Genomic DNA, 22,581 nt, shown 5'->3' with positions numbered 1-22,581 from the left:
CTTAGTACTTAACATAGGGTCTTTCACATAGTTTAAATTAAATAAATTGTAATTGAATAACTCAATTAAATCTCTCTGCAAATGGGTCTGTCTTGATTCAAAATTGCAGACTCTACTGAAGTGGAAATCATTACACATTTCATACCAGTGAATATCTCTTGTTATCTCTATTTTTGTTGGTTCTTTTTTCATTTGGATGAAGCTGCTTATTTGGAAAGCCATGAATAATGAACCAATCAGGTTTTTTTTTATTACCTTTTAAAGTTCTTCTGTGCAAACATGGACTTACTGAGCACAGTAATGCACTAGGCTCTGTATCAAACTATCCTGATTCTAAACTGCAGAGGAGAAAGTTTATACTCAGGAAAAAATTAGGATACATGCTTATGCTAGATTTTGATTTTGAAATTTCCAAAAATACAGACTAGTATTGAAAAACTAACAAAGCAAACACCCCTAAACCCGTGACCCATATTTAATGTTTTGCTATATTTATTTAAAGATTTTTTTAACACTAAGCCGTACAAATCTAAGTTGGAGGTCCTCTGCATACCCGTCCCTAATCCTGTGCCTGCCCCGTCCCTCCCACTGAAGCCCTTCCCTGAATTGTGTATTTATCTTTCCCAGATAAGCCTCATTTATGGGTAGATTTTAGGATGCTAGGGATCCTTCAGTGGTTTTTTGTTTGTTTGATTTTTAACAAAATATCATTCATTTAGTCTAGCATGTGGGATGAAAGTAGTCATGTCGTCAGTTTCTATGTATACGCCTTTCTAGGGAACACTTAATGAGATTGCTTTTTTCTCCCATGCCTTCAGCTGTTTTGTTTGTAATCCCTTCATCTAAATTATAAATTTATCTTGCAGTATTATACTTCTTATGATGATGAACTTTTTATTAACAGCCACAATCAGTTCTGCCCATAAAGCCATCGTTGTTTTGCTTCCCCCCAAAAAAAACTTTTTAGATTTTCAAAGTGCAGCAATTTCAATCATTCCGCTCTAGGGGCTGTGGAGCACACATAATACAAAAATGAACAATGAAAAATGTCTACTAAAGTATATTAGAAACGTACAGATTCATATCGTCATGTTTAGTTAGATAATTTATACCCAAAATTCATATTTTAGAAAATGTAATATGATTTTGTCTGACTTTGAATTGCCCAACCTGGTAAGGTGGTGATTCATATTAGTCGTGATGGGAGCCCACGGAGAAGAATGAGGCTCCCTTTCTTTCCTTCCTTTCTCCTCCCCGACCCAAGAATTTAAGAGCCTTTTAAAAGAAAACAAAGTGGGATGGGCTCACTTGTCTGCAGTTTATCATGATCCTAACTGCTATTCATTTTTTTTCCCTAAACTTTTAAATCTATTTATTTATTTATCTATCTATTTATTTTTGACTGAGTTGGGTCTTTTGTTGCTGTGCACGGGCTTTTCTCTAGTTGCGGCGAGCGGGGGCTACTCTTCGTTGCGGTGCGCTGGCTTCTCACTGCGGTGGCTTCTCTTGTTGCGGAGCACGGGCTCTAGGCGCGTGGGCTTCAGTAGTTGTGGCACGCAGGCTCAGTAGTTGTGGCTCGCGGGCTCTAGAGCGCAGGCTCAGTAGTTGTGGCACGTGGGCTTTGTTGCTCCGCGGCATGTGGGATCTTCCCAGAGCTGGGCTCGAACCCGTGTCCCCTGCATTGGCAGGCAGATTCTTCACCACTGCGCCACCAGGGAAGCCCCTAACTGCTATTCTTATTTAAAAAGCCCATATGTTCCTTAAAGTAAGACGACATTACTGCTTTTCGGCCAAGTTTGTGCATGAGAGTCTCTGCTGATTTTGAGCTCCCCCAGGACCTAGAGTATAGCCTCCCAAGGTGCTCCATGTAGCCATTCTTCTTGGTGGTCTTGCTATTTCCTTGAAGCACTGCTATGCAGTAGGATTCAGGTATCTGCTGTGCCTGATATTGCAGCACCTTTTCCATTCTGGGGACATTGCCTTTGGGAGGCTCTTTCCCAGTCTCCCTGACAGGCCTCAGAGGCTTTGCCTTTAAATCAAACTCCCCAAAATAAAAGAAGGCAGATTATCCATGAGTAACTTCTATTTTCCATTCAGTAAAGATCTTCCATTAAATACGGAGCCCAAGGACCTGGTTACCTATTTAGAATGGGGAAGGAAGAAATAAATGGAGAACAAAATGCAAATTAAAATCTTAATAAGTTACCCTGAAACTCTTACATGTTCATCCATAGATGTACAGATCCCACCCCATCCTTCTGCCTAGGGTTAATTATTAGTTGTTCAGTTTTTATTGAGCACTTACGAATAATGGAAACATGAGTAATAAAATGAGTAAGTTGTATATTATATTTCTCTTGCTGTAAAAATCAGAGTAAAGCATCCTATTACATAGGCTTTTGTTCCTCAGTTATTTAGAAGGCAAATAATATCTCCCAAATAAAATATATCATTATTGTATATTTTAATAGACATTAAGGAATGATAAAGTACCACAGATCTATAATGAGTCCATAAAACCCAGATGTGTTAAGTATCATTATGACTTTTACTTGAGCTTGAAATAATTTCAAGAACACTCAACAGGGACTTCCCTGGCAGTCCATTGGTTAAGACTTTGCGCTTCCACAGCGGGGGGCATGGGTTCAATCCCTGGTTGGGGAACTGGGGAACTAAGATCCTGCATGCCTCGCGGTGTGGCCAAAAAAAAAAAAAAAAAAAAAAAATGGAGAATTTAAGAACACTCAACAATCATTATTGAGGCCTATACAGTTCTGAGAGCTGAGATAGAATAAATTTGAGTACAATATGTCTTTACCCTTAAGAATCTTACAGACTAGTGAAAACTATACAAGCAAATAAATAATTCTAGTGTAATAAATGAAAAAGATGCTATGAAGGTATACAAGTAGAAAGAAAGGAGTCAAAGAAGTTTCCTGAAGCAGGTAATGCTTTAAATGAGTTTTTTAAAGCCCAATAAGGGTTGTTGACTAAGTGAAGAAGAAAAGAAAAGTGGTTCAAGCTGAGGAAATGACATCTATGAGTTTGTGTTAACATAAAAAAAAAACCACAACACATAGTTATGGCTGCCTCTTCTGTGTAAGTAGTTCCATGTGACTGGAGCAAAGGGTGCATGAGAGGGATAGGTTGAAGGCAGAGAGCATAGACCAGATATGATACGTTAAGGTGTCTGGGGGCCTTTTGTCTACTTCTCCAGTAATCTTCCCACTGAAGACCTCCTTAGAGAAGTAAAGCTGGAAGAATTTTGTTAAACTGCCTTCCTTTACTATTTTGTTAAGTTTACCTTAACTCTTAGGTAGCTACCTGTAAGTTCCTAATACAGTGCTATCCCATGGAGGAGCTATCTCTTAGCACCATAATGACATACAAGTAAGAGCTACCTTGACATTTTATTATCTTGTTGCTAATTATCTATTACTTTTCACTATACATAATTTAATTCTATCAAACCACTACTGGCAACTGTGTTATTGAGTATTTGAAGTAATGGTGTTGTTACTCAGTAGAATGGAATAAAGGAGAAGAAGAAAGTGAAGAAAAGCAGTTAAAAGAATGGTTTTTATTAAACAGCAAGATCAGTTATAAACCTACACTGTGAAAGTGACAACATTTATGTGAATACTTGAGGATAATTTTGAATAATCAGTCATTCTACACTAACAATTTGTTTTCTCTAGTTGGCAATGAAGTACAGTTTCTTTGCAGTTTATTCTAAAGGTAGCTCTAGTAACCAGATACAGCCAAATGTCATACAATAAAAATCAATTACAACTAGGAAGTATTTAAAAAACTTCAGCCATTGGAAAAGCTAGTATAATTGTAACTATTAGTCTGCCAAGAAGTGTACTAATTAGCCTCTGCCCTCATTGAAAGCAAGCAGGGTTTTAATGTCTTTGGCTTCATTAATTAATGTTTATAAATGGTATGCCTACTTTTCTGATTATAGCTAGAGGGAAGGTAAGGGAGACCATAGCTATGATGTTGCTTTAACTAGATAAAGTGGTTAACAATTGAGATAAGGTGAGAAACTATTAAAATTCTTAGAGAACTGAATAAATTTTGATACTCATCCAAATTTTTAAGAAACGTCCTTCATTTTATATTACGTGTGTCTTATCTATGTGTATTTCATTGTTTTATATAAAACACCAACGGCTAGAGTTTTGGTTTTTTTTGTTTTTTTTTGTTTTTTTTGCGGTACGTGGGCCTCTCACTGTTGTGGCCTCTCCCGTTGCAGAGCACAGGCTCCGGACGCACAGGCTCAGTGGCCATGGCTCACGGGCCCAGCCGCTCCGCGGCATGTGGGATCTTCCCGGACCGGGGCACGAACCTGTGTCCCCTGCATCGGCAGGCGGACTCTCAACCACTGCGCCACCCGGGAAGCCCTAGAGTTTTAATTCTTATTTTTACTATGATTTTTTTTTTTTTTTTTTTTTGGCCGAGCCTCCTGGCTTGTGGGATCTTAGTTCCCCAACCAGGGATTGAACCCGCACCCTAGGCAGTGAAAGCACGGAGTCCTAATCACTGGACCACCAGGGAATTCCCTTTACTATGATTTTTATAATGAGCATATTAATACTTTTATAATAAAAAAACAAGATATTTCCATTTTGAAAAAAAGATGACAGTTTAAACTGAGGCGAAACTTTTCAATTTGCTATATAAATCAAAACTTTAATTAAAATTATATTGTTGAAATACAATAAGATAATTTGGAGTTGAGACATTTCTCACTTGTTCAGCAAGTAAATATAAAATTTGCATTGCCAAAAATCCTAGTGCCTCTGTTTTAATTTTTATTATTATTATTTTTTAATTGAAGTATAGTTGATTTACAACGTTGTGTTAGTCTCAGGTGCATAGCAAAGTGATTCAAATATATACGTTTTTCAGATTTTTTCCACTATAGGTTATTATAAAATATTGAATATAGTTCCCTGTGCTATACAGTAGGTCCTTGTTGTTTATCTATTTTATATATAGTAGTGTGTATCTGTTAATCCCAAACTCCTAATTTATCCCTCCGCCTGCCCCGCCTTCCCCTTTGGTAATCATAAGTTTGTTTTCTAAGTCTGTGAGTCTGTTTCTGTTTTGTAAATAAGTTCATTTGTATCATTTTTTAAGATTCTACATATAAGTGATATCATAGGACATATTTGTTTTTCTCTATCCGATTTACTTAGTATGATCATCTCTATGTCCACCCATGTTTCTGCAAATGGCATTATTTCTTTCGTTCTTATGGCTGAGTACTAGTCCATTGCGTATGTGCACCACATCATCTTTATCCATTCGTCTGTCCATGGACACTTAGGTCGCTCCCATTGTCTTGGCTACTGTAAATAGCGCTGCAATGAACATGGGGGTGCATGTATCTTTTCAAATTATGGTGTTCTCCAGATATATGCCCAGGAGTGGGATTGCTGGATCCTATGGCAACTTTGTTTTGAATTTTCTGAGGAACCACCATACTGTTTTCCATAGTGGGTGCACCAATTTATTTTCCCACCAACAGTGTAGGAGGGTTCCCTTTTCTCCACACCCTCTCCAGCATTTATTTGTGGACTTTTTAATGATGGCCATTTTGACAGGTGTGAGGTGGTACCTCATTGTAGTTTTGATTTGCATTTCTCTAACAATTAGTGATGTTGAACATCTTTTCATGTGCCTGTTGGCCATCTGTATGTCTTCTTTGGAGAAAAGTCTATTTAGGTCTTCTGCCCATTTTTTGATTGGATTGTTTGTTTTCTTGATATTGAGCTGTTTGTATATTTTGGAAATTAATCCCTTTTTTAAAAATGGCATTGGTTGCGGTGACTTGTAGCCAGCAAACACCCTTTGCCACATAGTGAGGAACAAATAGTAATGATCACTTAAACTTATAGTGCTTGAGATACATCAAATATAACTTAGTTGTTTTTTGTTTGGCCACACCACGTGGCATGTGGGATCTTAGTCCCCTGACCAGGAATCGAACCTGCACCCCCTGCAGTGGAAGCACAGACTCTTAACCACTGGACCTCCAGGGAAGTCCCTAACTTAGTTTGTTTTTATTATTATATATCCAAACTGGGAGAGGGTGACTATCAACTTTTAATCATTATAATATGAGAAAGAGATGTCATACAGGTGAGTTGAATTCAGATATAACTGGATGACTTTATTTCCCCTTTTTGTATCAGCCTACTGTTATATGTTGCATGTCATTAACTGGTCTAGTATATATTTACAGATCAACCTTGAATTTGCTTCTGTAGGAATATAGTTGCTTAACTATGCTTAACATATGGATTTACCTTCCTCTAGGCACTCTCATTAGAAACAGCAGTTTAAGGAACTGCTAAATGAGCAAAGATCGTCTTAGCCCCAATTCTTACCATTTTCTGCCTCTCAGCTGCCAAAGCGTTACCTCTGTCCAAAGATCTTGTAATTACCCGAAATTGCCCCACCTCCAAAATTGTTAATTCAGACATTCCATTCATCAACCACATGCTCCTATTCTCCAAATGCATTTGTTCAAGCGCCCTGCTGCAACAGTTCTTTGATTTCATTAACACCTTCATTCCATTGGTTCCCTTTTATTTTTACTCTCAAATTTATTCAACCTAGATGTTACCGTTCTTCATTATAATCATGCTCTTGTATATACGATCAGGTCCTTTGCCCTTCTCTCTTCGTATACCATCTGCCTAGCAAAACCCTACCCCCACTTTCTCTGTGACTACTTGCAAACAATTGAGCAGTGCTCAAGAAAAATCCATAACCAGGCTTGTGGGCTCACTGTAAAATCATGATAAACAACCTCAGCTGAGTAGTTATTAACTCATTTTCTCTAGTAAGTTCACTCTTCCGCACTGCATATTTTCTATTTCATACTTTTTTGTCCGCTTAGACTTCCCGATGCCCTCTCCCTCCTTACCGCAGCTTGTCCCATAATTCATAGAGAAAATAGGAAAGATTGAATGAAAATTTCCTCTCCTCACAGACAGGAGTTCTACAGGCTCATCTGCATCTATCTTCTCCTCCTGTCCTCCTGTCAAAGACTGACCTCTCCACATGCGACCTAAATTACATCTTTTTCTGCTTGCTTAGAGAGAGGTCTAATTCCATATGCTTTTGTTTCTTCTGCATCTTTAGCTTCTCCTTTTTTTTTTTTAAACTGGATCTTTATTATCAGTATTCAAAGATATCACTTTAGTCTCTCCCATCTGAAAAAAAAAGCCCTCTTCTAATTACTATTATCACACTTTTTTTCTCCTTTATAGCCAAACTTCTCAAAAGATTCATCTCCATATCCTCACTTCTCACTGTTTTAAATTTTTTGAAAACAATTTTTAAAGTTTTATTTTGACGAACAGAGTTTTTAACTTTAATCAAATGTGTCAAACCTTTAAGGTTAGAGTTTTGTGTGTCCTGTTTAAGAAAACTTTGTCTACACCAAGGTCCTGAAGATTGATTTTCTAATTTTAAACTACTATTGTTTTCTGGAATAATTTTAACTTAGTTATGGTGTATTATTTAATTAGCGAATATTTTCTTTTGTACTTTTACAAAAATAGCCTGTATTTCCTTTTCTTTTACCGTCTTCTAATTTTGTTAGATTTTTGGTATCTAAGTTGTTCCTTTATAAAGAGAATTGGGATTTATTTCCTCTTTTTCTATTCTCTAGAATAGTTTGTGTAAGATTGGTGTTAATTTTTTCCTAAATGTTAGATTTAATTGTTGAAGCCACCTGGACTGGAATTTTTCATGGGAAAGTTTTAAATTATGAATTCAAATTCTTTAATAGATTAAGGTCTATTCAGAATTTCTGTTCTATTTCTTCTTACAGAGTTTTGATAGGTTGTATTTTTCTAAGAGTTTATTTACTTTACCTAAATTTTAAAACATCAGCACCATTTTTTCTTAAAATCCTTTTGGTTATTTGTTAACCTGTATGATTTATGACTCTATACCGTTTTTCATTCCTGTTATCAGTAATTTATGCTTTCTTTCTTTTTGCCATACCAGGGTTGATAACTTTTATTAGTCTTTTTTTAAACTAGACTTTTCATTAGCTTAGTTGATCTTTGTTGTTGTATGTTTATTTTTTCATTCATTAATTTCTTTTTTCTTTCTAATATATCCATTTCATAAATTTCTTCTAAGTGTGGCTTTAACTGTATCCCACAATTTTTTTTTTTTTTTTTTTTGCGGTACACGGGCCTCTCACTGCCGTGGCCTCTCCCATTGTGGAGCACAGGCTCCGGACGCACAGGCCCAGCGGCCATGGCTCACGGGTCCAGCCACTCCGCGGCATGTGGGATCCTCCCAGACCGGGGCACGAACCCGCATCCCCTGCATCGGCAGGCGGACCCTCAACCACTGCGCCAACCAGGGAAGCCCTGTCCGACAAATTTTGACATATAGTGTTTTCATTATCATTAGTTCAAAATATTCTCTATTTTCCACTGTGATTACATTTTGCCCCATGGATCATATAGAAGCAAATTATATAATTTTCAAACAAATGGTGACTTTCTAGTTACTAATCTCTTAAATATTGATTTTTAGCTTAAGTTCACCGTGGCCTGAGAACATAATCTGTGTGATTTCTAACACAGGTTGTTGGAGCCTAAGTGAGGTGCGGAGAGTATCCATGTAGAGGAGCAATGTGATGTCAGGTTTTGAGGGTATCTGCATGGGTGGGGGGAAATCTATGTAGAGAGATGATCCCAGTGGAGTAAGAGAGCATCTCTGTGGGAGGGTGGCCTAGAATAGGGAGAAGCATGTTTGCATGAGATCATGGAAGCAGTAGCTCTGTCCCATTGTGGACTGTCAAAGCCCAAACAGCATGAGGAGGGTGTCCACGTCAGAGGCATCTTGGCACAGGTTGTCAGAACTTGAATCAGGTGAAGTGGGTATCCACATGAAAGGGCATCCTGGCACTGATTGTTGGAGCCCAAGTGAGGTAAGGAGGGTGTCCATAAGCAGGGGAGAGGGCCGTTGGTGGATGGTATGGTGGGGGATATAAGAGCCTAAAAAGAGTGAAGAGGGATTCCATGCAGGAAGGTAATAGTGTCATCACATTATGAGTGTTAGAGACTAACCTAGGGTTAGGAGAGTATTTGCAGAGAGTGGAGGCACCTTTGACCAAGTGAGGGGCATTGGTGTCCAGGCAGGATGAGGAGAGCAAGCACTGGCGCAAGGTAGGGGTGGGATAACGGTAATGGGGAATTGACTACGTACAAGAGGATTGTTCATATTAAGGATATATTAGAGATAATAGGAGGTAAATATTTTAAGGATAATAGGAACCAAGTTTCTTACTGTCGGAATAGAGAATTAGACATATGGAAAGGAGGAAACCTAGAATGGGCTTCGTAGTGTTAAGTGGGAATTAGAGATTATCAGTGTGAACACATGATTTTCTGTATCTGTGGACATGTACATGGAAATAGAGATGAAATGTGTATATGTGTGTGTTCGTGTGCACACAGATATACATATACAGGCATATTTTTTCATACATATGTTCTCTAGCTCTGTCTACTGAGAAGGCCTGGAGGTAATTATATCCAATGTCAGTGAGCAGAACTAGTGCCAAAATCAGAGTTTCCGACCACTGTTACCCACTGAAGGGAACCAGAGGTATATCCGGAAGAGCTGCTGATCCCGAGCTGGGGAAAGGGTATAAAAGTCGATCCTGGAATACGTTGTGCCTGAAAATAAGAAGATGCTCAAAGAATGATGGAGAGATGTCAAGAAGACAGAAATAACCATTCTGAAAAAAAGATGAAGCAGTTTCTTACGAAAGTAATCATATATATACCTAACCAATACGCAGTCTTTATATCTTCAGATATTGCCTCTTCCTCATTGTTTCCTGTCTCCCTTTGGAAGTGTGATTAAATGTGAGACCTGCTCTTTATATCTTCCATGTCTCTTAACTCTCTTACTTTTTTTAAACTGAAATATAGTTGATGTACAATATTATGTTAGTTTCAGGTCTACCACATAGTGATTTGACATTTGCCTGCATTATGAAAGAATCACAACGATAAATCTAGTACCCATCTGTCCCCATACAAAGTTATTACAGGATTATTGACCATATTCCCTATACTGCATATTACATCCCATGGCTTATTTATTTTATAACTACGGGTGTGTACTTTTTTTTTTAATTTTTACTTATTTATTTATTTGGCTGCGTCAGGTCTTAGTTGCGGCATGTGGGATCTTCATTGCAGCATGCAGGATCTTTTGTTGAGGCATGCGGGCTTTTCATTGCAGCATGCGGGCTTCTCTCTAGTTGTGGCGCATGGGCTGCAGAGCGCACAGGCTCGGTAATTGTGGTGCACGGGCCCTAGAGCACGCAGGCTTAGTTGCCCCACGGCATGTGGGATCTTAGTTCCCCGACCAGGGATCAAACCTGCATACCCTGCATTGGAAGGCAGATTCTTAACCACTGGACCACCACGGAAGTCCCCAGGTTTGTACTTCTTAACCCCGTTCATCTAACTCCCCACAGCGAACCTGCCACCCCTCTGGCAACTACCCATTTCTTCTCTGTATCTACGAGTCTGTTTTCATTTTGCTTTGTTTATTTTGTTTTTTAGATTCCACATATAAGTGGGATCATATGGTATTTTTCTTTCTGTGTCTCACTTACTTCACCTAGCATAATACTTTCTAGATCCATCCATGTTGTCACAAATGGCAAGATTTCATTTTTTATGGCTGAGTAATATTCCATCTTCTTTATGCATTCATCTATCAGTCAGTGGACACTTAGGTTGCTTCCATGTCTTGGTTATTGTAAATAATGCTGCAGTGAACACTGACGTGCATATATATATTTTTGAATTAGTTTTTGTTTTCTTTAGGTAAATACTCAGAAGTGAAATTGCTGGATCTTGTGGTGGTTCTATTTTTAATTTTTTGAGGAACCACCATACTGTTTTCCATAGTGGCTGTAACCATTTTACAACCCCAAACAGTGCAAGCAGATTCCCTTTTCTCCACAGCCTCACTAACACTTGTTATTTGTGGCCTTTCTGATGATAGCTCTTCTGACTGATGTGCGGTGGTATCTCTCTGTGGTGTTGATGTGCATTTCCTTGATGATTCATGATGTTGAGCATCTCTCCATGTGCCTTTTGGACAACAGTGTGTCATCTTTGAAGAAATATCTATTCAGCTCTTCTGCCCCGTGTCTAATCAGGTGGTTTGCATTTCTGATGTTGAGTTGTATGAGTTCTTTGTATTTTGGATATTAACCCCGTATTGAATATCTAATTTGCAAGTATCTTCCCTCATTCAGTAGGCTGCTTTTTCATTTTGTGGATAGTGTCCTTCACTGTGCAAACACTTTTTAGTTTGAGGTCGTCTCATTTATTTATTTTTGCTTTTGCTTCCCTTGCCTGATGAGACAGGTCCAAAATAATATTGTTGAGACCCGTGTCAAAGAGTGTCCTGCCTGTGTGTTCTTCTGGGGGTTCTTTGGTTTCAGGTCTTACATTTATATCTTTAATCCATATTTGAGTTTGTTTTCGTATATGGTATGAGAAAGTTGTCTGCTTTGACTCTTTTGCATTTAGCTGTCCAGTTTTCCCAACACCGTTTATTGAAGAGGCTGTCTTTTCCCCATTGTATATATATATATATATATATTTTTTTTTTTTTTTTTTTTGCGGTACGCGGGCCTCTCACTGTTGTGGCCTCTCCCGTTGCGGAGCACAGGCTCCGGACGCACAGGCTCAGCGGCCATGGCTCACGGGCCCCAGCCGCTCCGCGGCATGTGGGATCCTCCCAGACCGGGGCACGAACCCGTGTCCCCTGCGTCGGCAGGTGGACTCTCAACCACTGCGCCATCAGGGAACACCCCCCATTGTATATTCTTGCCTTTTCTGTAATACAGAAAGTGTGGGTTTATTTCTGGGCTCTCTATTCTGTCCCATTGATCTATGTGTCTTTTTATGCCAGTACCGTACTGTTTTGTAGTATAGTTTGAAATCAAGAAGGATGATGCCTCCAGTTTTTCCTGCTTTCTCAAGACTGCTTTGGCTATTCAGGGTCTTTTGCGTTTCCATACAAATATTAGGATTCTTTGTTCTAACTCTGTGAAAAATGCCCACGGTATTTGGCAGGGATTGCATTGAATCTGTAGATTGCCTTGGGTAGTATGGTGATTTTAACAGTATTAATTCTTCCAGTCCATGAGCACAGCGTATCTTTCCATTTGTTAGTGTTGTCTTCAGTTTCTTTCATCAATGTCTTATTAGTTTTCAGAGTACAGGTCTTTTACCTCCTTGGTCAGATTTATTCTTAGGTATTTTATTCTTTTTGATGCAATTGTATATGGGACTGTTTTCTTAATTTCTCTTTCTGATACTTTGTTAGTAGTGTATAGAAATGCAACAGATTTCTGTATATTAATATTGTATCCTGCAACTTTACTGAATTCATTTATTTTAATAGTATTCTGGTGGTGGCTGTAGGATTTTCTATATATAGTATCAAGCTATCTGCAAACAGCGACAGTTTTACTTCTTTTGTTCCAATTTGGATTCCTTTTATTTCTTGTCTGATTGCTGTGGCTAGGAGCTCTCTTACATTTTTCATCTCTTGCTTCTCTGTTGCATTATGGAGAATTTTTTTCATATTTATATTCCAATTTACTAGTATTCATTTTAATTGGATTTATTCCCCTCTTAGTCTGATCCATTGAGTTTATTTTTAGATGTTTGGTTTGATTGTTTTTGGATCTGCTTGTTTTTTTTACTTAGATTTTTCAGGTCTTTTATTTTTTAAAACATAGTAAACAGAATGATTTTATAGCTTGACACGGTAGTTCACATATCTGATTTTGAAGTTCTGTTATCTTTTGTTTCTACTGACTGTTGCTCATGGTGACTTCTTTCCTTGTGTGCTTTTTACTTTTGACTATGAGCTATAATTTTCCTTGAAACTTTATGTGGAAAATTATTTGAGGCCTAGAATGAGGCTTGGATTTATCCAGACAGGATTTTGAGTTTGCTTCTGTTGGGTGCCCTAAGGGTATTACCAGACAACTTTCAAGTAAACTATTAACATAAATTTTCTTGGACTTTACAGATAATATGATATGGGTTGCAATCCTTGGTGTGAGCCACATTGAGGTTATGAATTCACAGGATATTTTTTTTCCATCTCCACTCAATGCTGTAATTTAAAACAGGTTTTTTTCTAGCATTTGAAGTTGGGAGGGTGGCATTTCCAGTTTACCTTTACTCTGAGATGGGTGGTTTGGGAAGTCCCTGCTTTATGAGGGTATCATTTATTAGATTCCCTGTTTGGGAATACTCTGGGCTTTGTCTCTTGACCTCCAAATCAACCTAAGCTCTGAAAATCAAAGCTTAGGTCACCAGTTAGCAAATGTCCTCAAGACAGAAGCTAGCTTCAGTGTTCATCTTACATCTCTGGGGACTCCCTTCCTTCTCTTAGTTTTTTGGTGAGTATTGCATGATTTTTGCTAACTCATGGATATGTTAAAGAAAATTTTTAAATAACATTTAAAATTATTTTCAGTGGAAGAGTTAGTCTAAATACGTAGTCTCATGCCAGAAGTTGAAGTTTACATAAAATATTTTTTAAAATTATTTTTCATATTGCACATGATACAAATTCAAAAGATACAAGTGGGGGGACTTCCCTGGCAGTTCAGTGGTTAAGACTTTGCCTTCCAGTGCAGGGGGTACAGGTTCAATCCCTGGTCAGGGAACTAAGATCCCACATGCCTCGTGGCCAAAAAACCAAAACATAAAACGGAAGCAATACTGTAACAAATTCAATTTAAAAAAACTCAAACAAACAAACAAAAAGATACAAGTGGGTATACAGTAAAAAGTATGTCTTTCTCTCACCTCTGTCATTCAGCCTCTAATTCAGTTCCCATAGGAAGCCATTGTCATAGTTTTCTATAACTGAATTAAATATACTTACTCTGTAATTCAGTGTCAGTTGGTTATTTTACACTAAAATAACCCAAATTAGTTTGTTATTTTCAAATTTCCTTTTTCAGGATCATCAGTGTTTCCTCTAGTTTTCTAAGCTGTAGCTTTTTTTTTTGTATAAAAGTGATCTTTTATACATGAAATGACCAAGAATGTTTCAGAATGAATTTTAATTTGTGAACCTAACTCTGAGAATTTTTATTTTATTTTTCATCATGAGAACTGCTAATGCATGAAAAGCATAAGGATGAAGATAATAGGTTTATTTCTAAGGAAAAATAGGTGGGTTCCTCTATCTCCAGTTTTTCATTTTAAATTTTGTAATAGAGTTCTCTTCGTGGATATTCATTTAAATTAATAATCAAAAAACAATTTATGCCTCCCCAGAACTTTTTCGTTATTCCTTCCTTCAGGTAACAAATATGAGTTATTTTACTGCTCTGTGCCACATATTGTCCTTTGTACTAGGAATATATAGCAGTGAACAGATTAAGTCCTGGCCTTCATGGAGAGCACTACTTTGGGGGAACAGACAGTGAACAAAAACAAACATGTATAGTATATAAAGTAGGATGAGTTTATGGAGAAAAATAAAGGAAAGCACGAAGGATTGGGGAAGAGACTGCGGCACAACATAGGCTTAAGGTAGATTTGTGTCTCATATGAAGTAAGGTTATACTTCTTTCAGATAGAGGAGAGGTGCCTGGTATATTTGAGAAACGGGTGCCAGTGTGTTGTAAAGGAGTGGGTAGTGCGGAGAGTTAGGGCTAAGAGTTGGTAGTGGGGAACAGACACAGATTATTCAGGGCATTGTAGACCATTGTGAGAACTTTGGCTTTACTTTGAATGTAATGGGAAGCCATTGGGTTTTGAGTGAGACATAATTTGACCTAAAACATTTTTCTTCCCAACTTTTTATTATGAAATTTTCCAAACATTCAAAACAGTTGAAAAAATACTAAAATGAGTATCCAGTTGCCCACCCTCTGGTTTCAGCAGCTCTTAACCTTTTGCCTTGTTTTGTCTGTCTATCTGTCTTTCTATTTTTGCTGAGCCATTTGAAAATTAAAACACTTCATACTTAAAAAATAAGCATATTCGGGCTTCCCTGGTGGTGCAGTGGTTGGGAGTCCGCCTCTCAATGCAGGGGACACGGGTTCGTGCCCCGGTCCGGGAAGATCCCACATGCCGCGGAGCGGCTGGGCCCGTGAGCCACGGCCGCTGAGCCTGCGCGTCCGGAGCCTGTGCTCCACAACGGGAGAGGCTGCGGCGGTGAGAGGCCCGTGTACCGCAAAAAAAAAAAAAAAAAAGCATATTCACTTACATAACCACAGTGCCACCATTTCATCTATTGACTCAGATGTCCATTAATCATTCTTGCCCGAATTCATCATTTCACTGGAGTTGGACCTAGGTTTGGAGTTTGATATATTTGGTTACAGTGTGGGAAACAGACTGTTAGTTTGTGTGGAGGTAGATCCCAGCTATTCAGTTATCACAGAAGATGGACTAGGATGGTAGCTGTGGTGATGGTGAGAAGTGGTCACAATCTGGATATATTTTGAAGAAAAAGTCACCTGTATCTGCTGATGTAGGACTGAAAAAGAGGAGTCAAAGGTGACTGGAAGGCTTTTATCAATAAATGGAATTGCCATTTGCTGAAATTGGGAAGATGGTGGGAGGATCAGGTTTGGGAACTGGGAGTCAGGAATCTGGATTTAGTCACATTAAGTTCAGAACATCTGTCGGACTTGCAAGTTGAGTTATTCAGTAAGCAAGAGGAAATGGAGGCCTGGGGTTCAGATGAGAAGTTTGGACTAGAAGTAAATATTAGGGAGTCATAAGGAAATAGTGGTATTGAAAGCCATGAGATGAGGTAAGATCATTTAGGGAATAAATATAGACAATAGTAGAGGTTCAAGGACTGACCCCTGGGATACCTCAAAGTTTAGAAGTCAGAAACGGAGGATGAACCAGAAAACAAGACTGAGGAGGACATCACTATTTATTTAGAGAAACCAGGAGAGAGAGAGGTGGCCTAGAAATTAGATCAAGAAGGAGGGGAGAGATTATGTCAAATGCTACCAATGGGTCAAATAAAATAAGATTTGAGAAATTATCATTGGACTGGTCATTGGTGACCTTGTCAAAAACAATTTTAGTGACCAGTTGGTTCAAGAGAAAATGGGAAGAAAGGAATTAAAAACACTAAGTACAGACAGTTCTTTCATGGAATTTAGTTGTGTAGGAGAATAGTTAAGTGAGGGAATAACAACCTTTAAAAAAAAATATTGGAGCTATCATAGCATGTTTATATGCTGATAGGATAACCTATTTAGAGAGGGAAAAATTATGATGGAGTAGGGGCAGTTCCTGGAGTGCTGTCTCTTACCAAGAGTGAAGGAAATATAAAATAGGACAAATTATGGTTGGCAATGAGCATGTGGAAATTCTCCATAAGAGAAAAGACTGTTGGAGCCAGAAATCCCCTGTACTGTGGGAGTTGTGTTATATATATAGCCAAGATAAACTCCCTTGTGAGTTCAAGGATAGTAGAATTTTAAAAACCAAGGTAAATGACATTTAAAATTCTTTATCCTCTCGTTGAGTACTGTGAGTATGTACTAAAAATTTCATTGACATTATATTTTAAATCCGGCATTCCTCTTTAGAGACTATATTGAGATAAAAGAATAATATGGAAATTATGAATTGCAGAATTATTACAGTGTGAAAATAGCATTGGGTAAGAACTTACCATTCTTCAGAAAATGAGAGGCCTACAGCTAGGTACTTTCATATCTTCACAGTCTGTATACCTTTTATTTCCTTTCCTTGCCTTGTTGCATTAACAAGGACTTCCAATAAGATGTTGAAAAGGAATGGTGGCGGGGGGACATCCTTGCTTGTACGTGATCTAAATGAGAAAACTTCGAGTATCTCACCATTAAATATGATGTTAGAGGTGTAGGTTTTTCTTAGATATTCTTTATCAAGTTGAAGGAAGTTCCCCTATATTCCTGGTTTAGAAAAGTTTTTATCATGAATGGGTGTTGGATTTTGTTAAATGCTTTTTCTGCATCTATTGATATGATCATGTGATTTTTCTTTTTTAAGTTTGTAGATGTGATAGATTACATTAATTGATTTTCAAATGTTGAATGAGCCTTACACACCTGAGATAAATCCCAGTTGGTCTTTGTGTGTAATTCTTTTTATACTTTAAAAAATTTGATTTGTTAATATTTTATTGAGGAGCTAGGTTCTTAATCCATAGTATAAATTCCTTCCTTCTGGAAGAAAAATGTCCTTATAAAGCTACTTTTGTGTTCTTCCATTAAAATAACTATTTTGATTGATTTTGAGAGACAACTAAGAGCAAAATGCCCAATTTTGAATCATGTGACTCTTGGCAAGTTACTTATACTTTCTGTGCTTCACTTTCTTCAGCTATCATAGTATCTATCTCAGAATTGTTTTGAAGAGTAAATGAGTTATTAAATGGAAAGCAGTAAAAATAGTGCCTAGAACATTGTAAATGCTGAATAAATATTAGTTGGCACTTTTTTTTTTTTTTTTTACCTTGAGGAAAAGAACAAGCTGAACTTAAGAAACAAAGTAAAACATATTTTAATGTTTTGTTACCCACCTGTTACAGGAAACTGTCCTAGCCATCTTTTGGATTTCTATTGCATCTAACATGTAAGTCCGTCATAATTTTGTATAAAGACTATCTAACTAGGGTGTCCTCCCCAGAAGTCTCTGATATTCTCAAGAGAAGAGACCATGTCCTATTCATTCATTCAGCCAATCAACAAATATTTCAGTTCTATTTACCAGACACTATGGATAAGCAGTGAATAAAAAAGATAATGTTTTCCCTGAGTTTGCATTCTAAAGCAGGAAGCCACCATATCTTGGCTATTGTAAATAGTGCTGCAATGAACATTGGGGTGCATGTATCCTTTTGGACCATGTTTTGCTCCAGATATATGCCCAGGAGTGGGATTGCAGTGTCATATGGTACCTCTATTTTCAGTTTTTTAAGGAACCTCCATACTGTTCTCCATAGTGGCTGTACCAATTTACATTCCCACCAACAGTGCAAAAGGGTTCCCTTTTCTCCACACCCTCTCCAGCATTTACTGTTTGTGGATTTTTTGCTGGTAGCCATTCTGACTGGTATGAGGCGATATCTCCTTGTAGTTTTGATTTGCATTTCTCTAATAATTAGCGATGTTGAACATCTTTTCATGTGCCTCTTGGCTATCTTTATGTCTTCTTTGGAGAAATGTCTATTTAGCTCTTTTGCCCATTTTTTGATTGGGTTATTTGTTTTGATGATATTAAGCCTCCTGAGCTGTTGGATAAAGATGTGGTACATATATACAAGGGAATATTACTCAACCATTAAAAAGAATGACATAATGCTATTTGCAGCAACATGGATGGACCTAGAGATTGTCATACTGAGTGAAGTAAGTCAGACAAAGAGAAATATTGTATAATATCCCTTATATGTGGAATCTAAACAGAAAAGATACAAATGAGCTTATTTACAAAACAGAAACAGACTCACAGACTTAGAGAATGAACTTATGGTTACCAGTGGGGAAGGAAGGGGAGAAGGGGTAGTTGGGGAGGATGGAATCAGCATGTCCACACGGCTGTATTTTAAATGGATAACCAACAGGGACCTGCTGTACAGCACAGGGAACTCTGCTCAGTGTTACGTGGCAGCCTGGATGGGAGGGGCGTCTGGGGGAGAATGGATACATGTATATGTATCGCTGAGTCACTTTGCTGTGCACCTGAAACTATCACAACATTGTTAATCGGCTATACTCCAATATAAAATAAAAAGTTTAAAAAAATTTTTTTAATGAAATAAACATTTGAAACGTGAAAAAAAAATAAAGGAGGAAACCAGACAGTAAACCAAAACAAGTAATATGATTCCATCTTTTGTTGAAAGCTATTACGGAGTGTCCAGAAGTAGAGGTTAGGTTGAGGGAGTGCCAGGGCACAAAACAGATCTTCAGTAACATTTCTTGAACTAGTAATAAACTAAGTGTAGTGGATGGGAAAGGATGAGTTAATAGTTGATAGCGAGTAAAATCTCACACAGTTACCACCATAGAAACCCTCTAAATGAAATCATGTTATCATTAGGAGTTTACTCTAAGCCAGGCATACAGTACCAAGTGCTGTAGCTCTATAATAATAAGTACTGTATGGTAATTATGCCGTTTAATTCTCACAACCGCCCTGAAAAGTAAGTAGTGGGCCCATTTTACAGAAGAATAAAAAGCTCAGGAGTTTAAGTGGCTTGTTCAAGGTCACATAGGTAGTAAGTATCAGAACACAGATTTTAATCCTGATTCAAAGCCAGTGCTTTTAGTCAAGATGTACGAGTTGGTAAATTCTTCTAAACAAGCATCTGATTTGGGAGAAGGGTAGTGGTATGCTTGTGCTTTTGGGTTTGGGGCACAGTTAAGTCTGTTGAAGGTTAATCCTGTAAATCAGGTTCAAAATGTAAAAATACCAGCCAGTAGGAAAAAAATTACTACCCTTGCTAGAAATAATTTCTGCCTCCTCCGATCTATAGATTATGACTACACCATCCTACCACTTGCTCTTTGCAAGAACTTAACCTCTTTCAACTCAAATTTCTTCATTTGGCAAGTAGAGATGATAATACCTGCCAAGCCTCTACAAGTGAAGTATTGTATAAGAAAGACTTGTAAAATGGAATGAAGTTTTAATTATTATTATTATTATTTTTTTGCGGTACGTGGGCCTCTCACTGTTGTGGCCTCTCCGATTGCGGAGCACAGGCTCCGGACGCGCAGGCTCAGCGGCCATGGCTCACAGGCCCAGCTGCTCTGCAGCATGTGGGATCTTCCCAGACCAGGGCACGAACCCGTGTCCCCTGCATCAGCAGGCGGACTCTCAACCACTGCACCACCAGGGAAGCCCAAGTTTTAATTATTTTAATGGACTGTAAACTACTTTTTTTTTTTTCTTTATTTTTGGCTGCGTTGGATCTTCCTTGCTGCGGTCGGGCTTACTCTAGTTGCGGCGAGCGGGGGCTACCCTTCGATGTGGTTCATGGGCTTCTCATTGCAGTGGCTTCTCTTGTTGCCGAGTGTGGGCTCTAGGCACGCGGGCTTCAGTAGTTGTGGCGTGTGGGCTCAGTAGTTGTGGCTCGCAGGCTCTAGAGTGCAGGCTCAGTAGTTGTGGCGCATGGGCTTAGTTGCTCCGTGGCATGTGGGATCTTCTCGGACCAGGGATCAAACCCGTGTCCCCTGCATTGGCAGGTGGATTCTTAACCACTGGGTTATATATTTTTCTATGCCCCACAGCACAGAAAGGGATCATTCTATGATGTTTTGCAGGCACTTAGTAAATATTAGTTGAATAAATGAATGATTAATCAAGCTTTTCTCTCATTTTAATAACTTGGAATATGTGGGCTGACACAGATTTGTTAGTAATTCCAGGTATCTTGATACCTTTGAGTTCACCTGAGCTGTACTGTATCTTGAACCTTAATTGTAATGAAGACAGTTGTAATTGGACCTTAACTGTAAACGTTAATGTTTTCTGAGAACCCATTTTAGTTCATTTTTAGCATTTTGCCTGATGCGTAAACAGTTTGGCAGAGAGTGGGAATGTGATATAGTGGAAGCAGTTGGCTTGCTGACGCAAGAACACTTTGAGTTTGTGATGCTTAGCTGTAGGTGCAGATGAGATACCATGTCACATGCTGTACAATATGCGTTAGGAACAGGTAGATTTTAATATGACCGTCTGAAGTAAAACTAGCTTTTAGGCTTTTGTCATTAAAGATTTAATTTTAATAAATTAAAGAAATTTAAGAATATAATTTGGCACCATTATTGTCTGAATAACATACTCCTATCAAATCTGAGAAATTAGTTTTAGATATGAGCCCTTCATATTTAAACATATCACTGTCCCAAAGTTATTTATTTGAGGGTATCCTCTCCATAATGTACATATTCAGAAAAAACAGCTTTAATTTCCTGCTTTGGCTCTGATCATATTAATTTAAATGTCTCTCTACATTTCTTCCCTCAGTTTTCATTGTAACACAAGAATAGTGGATAACCTTTAACCACTTCCTGTGTACTAAAGAATAGTGTGGGCTTTAGGACCAGATGAAGTAAGCAACAATCTATGCATGATTTCAGGGGGTGGTTTGAAGGCTGTTCTATTTTTAAATCTTCTACTGGTTAATAATGATATCTAAAATTACAGCACAAGAGGTTTGTTCCTTTGATTTAAGGTTTTGTTCTTGTTAAGAGGCAGATACCCATGAAGGATTTTTAAAACCTGTTTTTAGGTACTGTTCTAGGTAATGGAGACAAAAGCAGTGAACAAAACTGACTGTGCCCCTGTGGACAGACAATATATTCACAAATAAGTAATAAGAAAAATGGTAAGGAGCTGTTTTTTTCATACAGAGTGGGTAAGAAAAATCCCCTTTAATAATGTTACATTTGATGGTGACTTGAAAGAAGTCAGGGTATGAGCCATATGAATATCTGAAAGATCATTCCAAGCAGAGGAAATGATGCAAGGAACAAAGGGCCTGAAGTGACTGCATGATGGGTAGGTTTGAGAAATAACAAGGAGGCCAGTATGACTAGAGTGGACTGAAGAAAGTGTAGAATTGTAGGACACGGTCAGCAAGATAATGAGTGAGTTTATAAGTATGTAACCTTGAGCAGATTTTTTTTAAATTTTTTTGTTTTGAATAATTTTAGATTTACAAGAAGCTGTTAAGATCATATTACCATCTACCTCTTACTCAGTTTCCCCTACATCTTACATAACCATTATACCTTTGACAAAACTAAGAAACCAGCATTGGTACATTGCTATTAAATAAAATCCAGATTTAATTTGGACTTCATAGTTTTTCTGCCAATGTCCCTTTTCTGTTCCAGGACCCAATCCAGGCTACCATATTACATTGAATCATCATGTCTCCTTAGTCTCTTCTGGTTTATGACAGTTGCTCAGCCTTTCCTTGTTTCCTGTGACCTTGACAGTCTTAAGGAACTCTGGCCAGGTGTTTTATAGAATGTTCTTCAACTGGATTTATCTGATAATGTTTTCTAAATGACTAGACTGGTGTTACAGGTTTTTTAGAAGAATACACAGAAGTGAAGTGCCCTCTTCCAGGAGGTGAGTTAACCCTGTCCCTGCCTTGAGGGCTGACTCACGTCCAAATGAAAATGTACGAGGAAGCCTGGCAAACACTGTCTTAACCAAGTGGTCAAGGTTAATGTTACCAGTGATAAGTCATGTTGATAGGATGTAATCTGTTCAAGTCATGTTGAACAGATTTTGATATAGAGATAACATGTGAACAAAACCTGATTTTTGAGAAAGCTTTGTCCACTTTATAATTTTCTATAGACTGTACTCACTAAAAGTACACATAATCTGTGGCAAAGTTAATTTACATCTAGATTTTTGACATTTCTCCTTATCTTCCATGATTATTCACTGTTCAGCGTCAAAGGTTGTCATTTTGTGGTGTGTGTATATG

The 22,581-nt window shown here is 38.0% G+C and overlaps 2 protein-coding genes across 2 annotated transcripts in view; one reads left to right on the top strand and one right to left on the bottom strand.

The window, feature by feature from the left end:
- The window catches only part of PPM1E (protein phosphatase, Mg2+/Mn2+ dependent 1E), a 169,226-nt gene that overhangs the window by 86,918 nt on the left and 59,727 nt on the right, over nucleotides 1-22,581 (top strand). The gene's annotated exons all lie outside the window — the stretch shown is intronic.
- Nucleotides 2,121-22,581, bottom strand: part of TRIM37 (tripartite motif containing 37) — a 207,813-nt gene continuing 187,352 nt past the window's right edge. Inside the window, exon 25 of the mRNA XM_082603184.1 lies at nucleotides 2,121-2,139. Within this exon, the coding sequence (XP_082459310.1) occupies nucleotides 2,136-2,139 (4 nt within the window). The 3' untranslated portion in view covers nucleotides 2,121-2,135. The remainder of the gene's footprint in view (nucleotides 2,140-22,581) is intronic.

The sequence above is a fragment of the Mesoplodon mirus genome, assembly GCF_964341445.2.
Source record: "Mesoplodon mirus genome assembly, chromosome: 18".
In the NCBI taxonomy this organism is placed as follows: domain Eukaryota; kingdom Metazoa; phylum Chordata; class Mammalia; order Artiodactyla; family Ziphiidae; genus Mesoplodon; species Mesoplodon mirus.
This window is presented reverse-complemented; position numbering and strand designations above follow the sequence as displayed.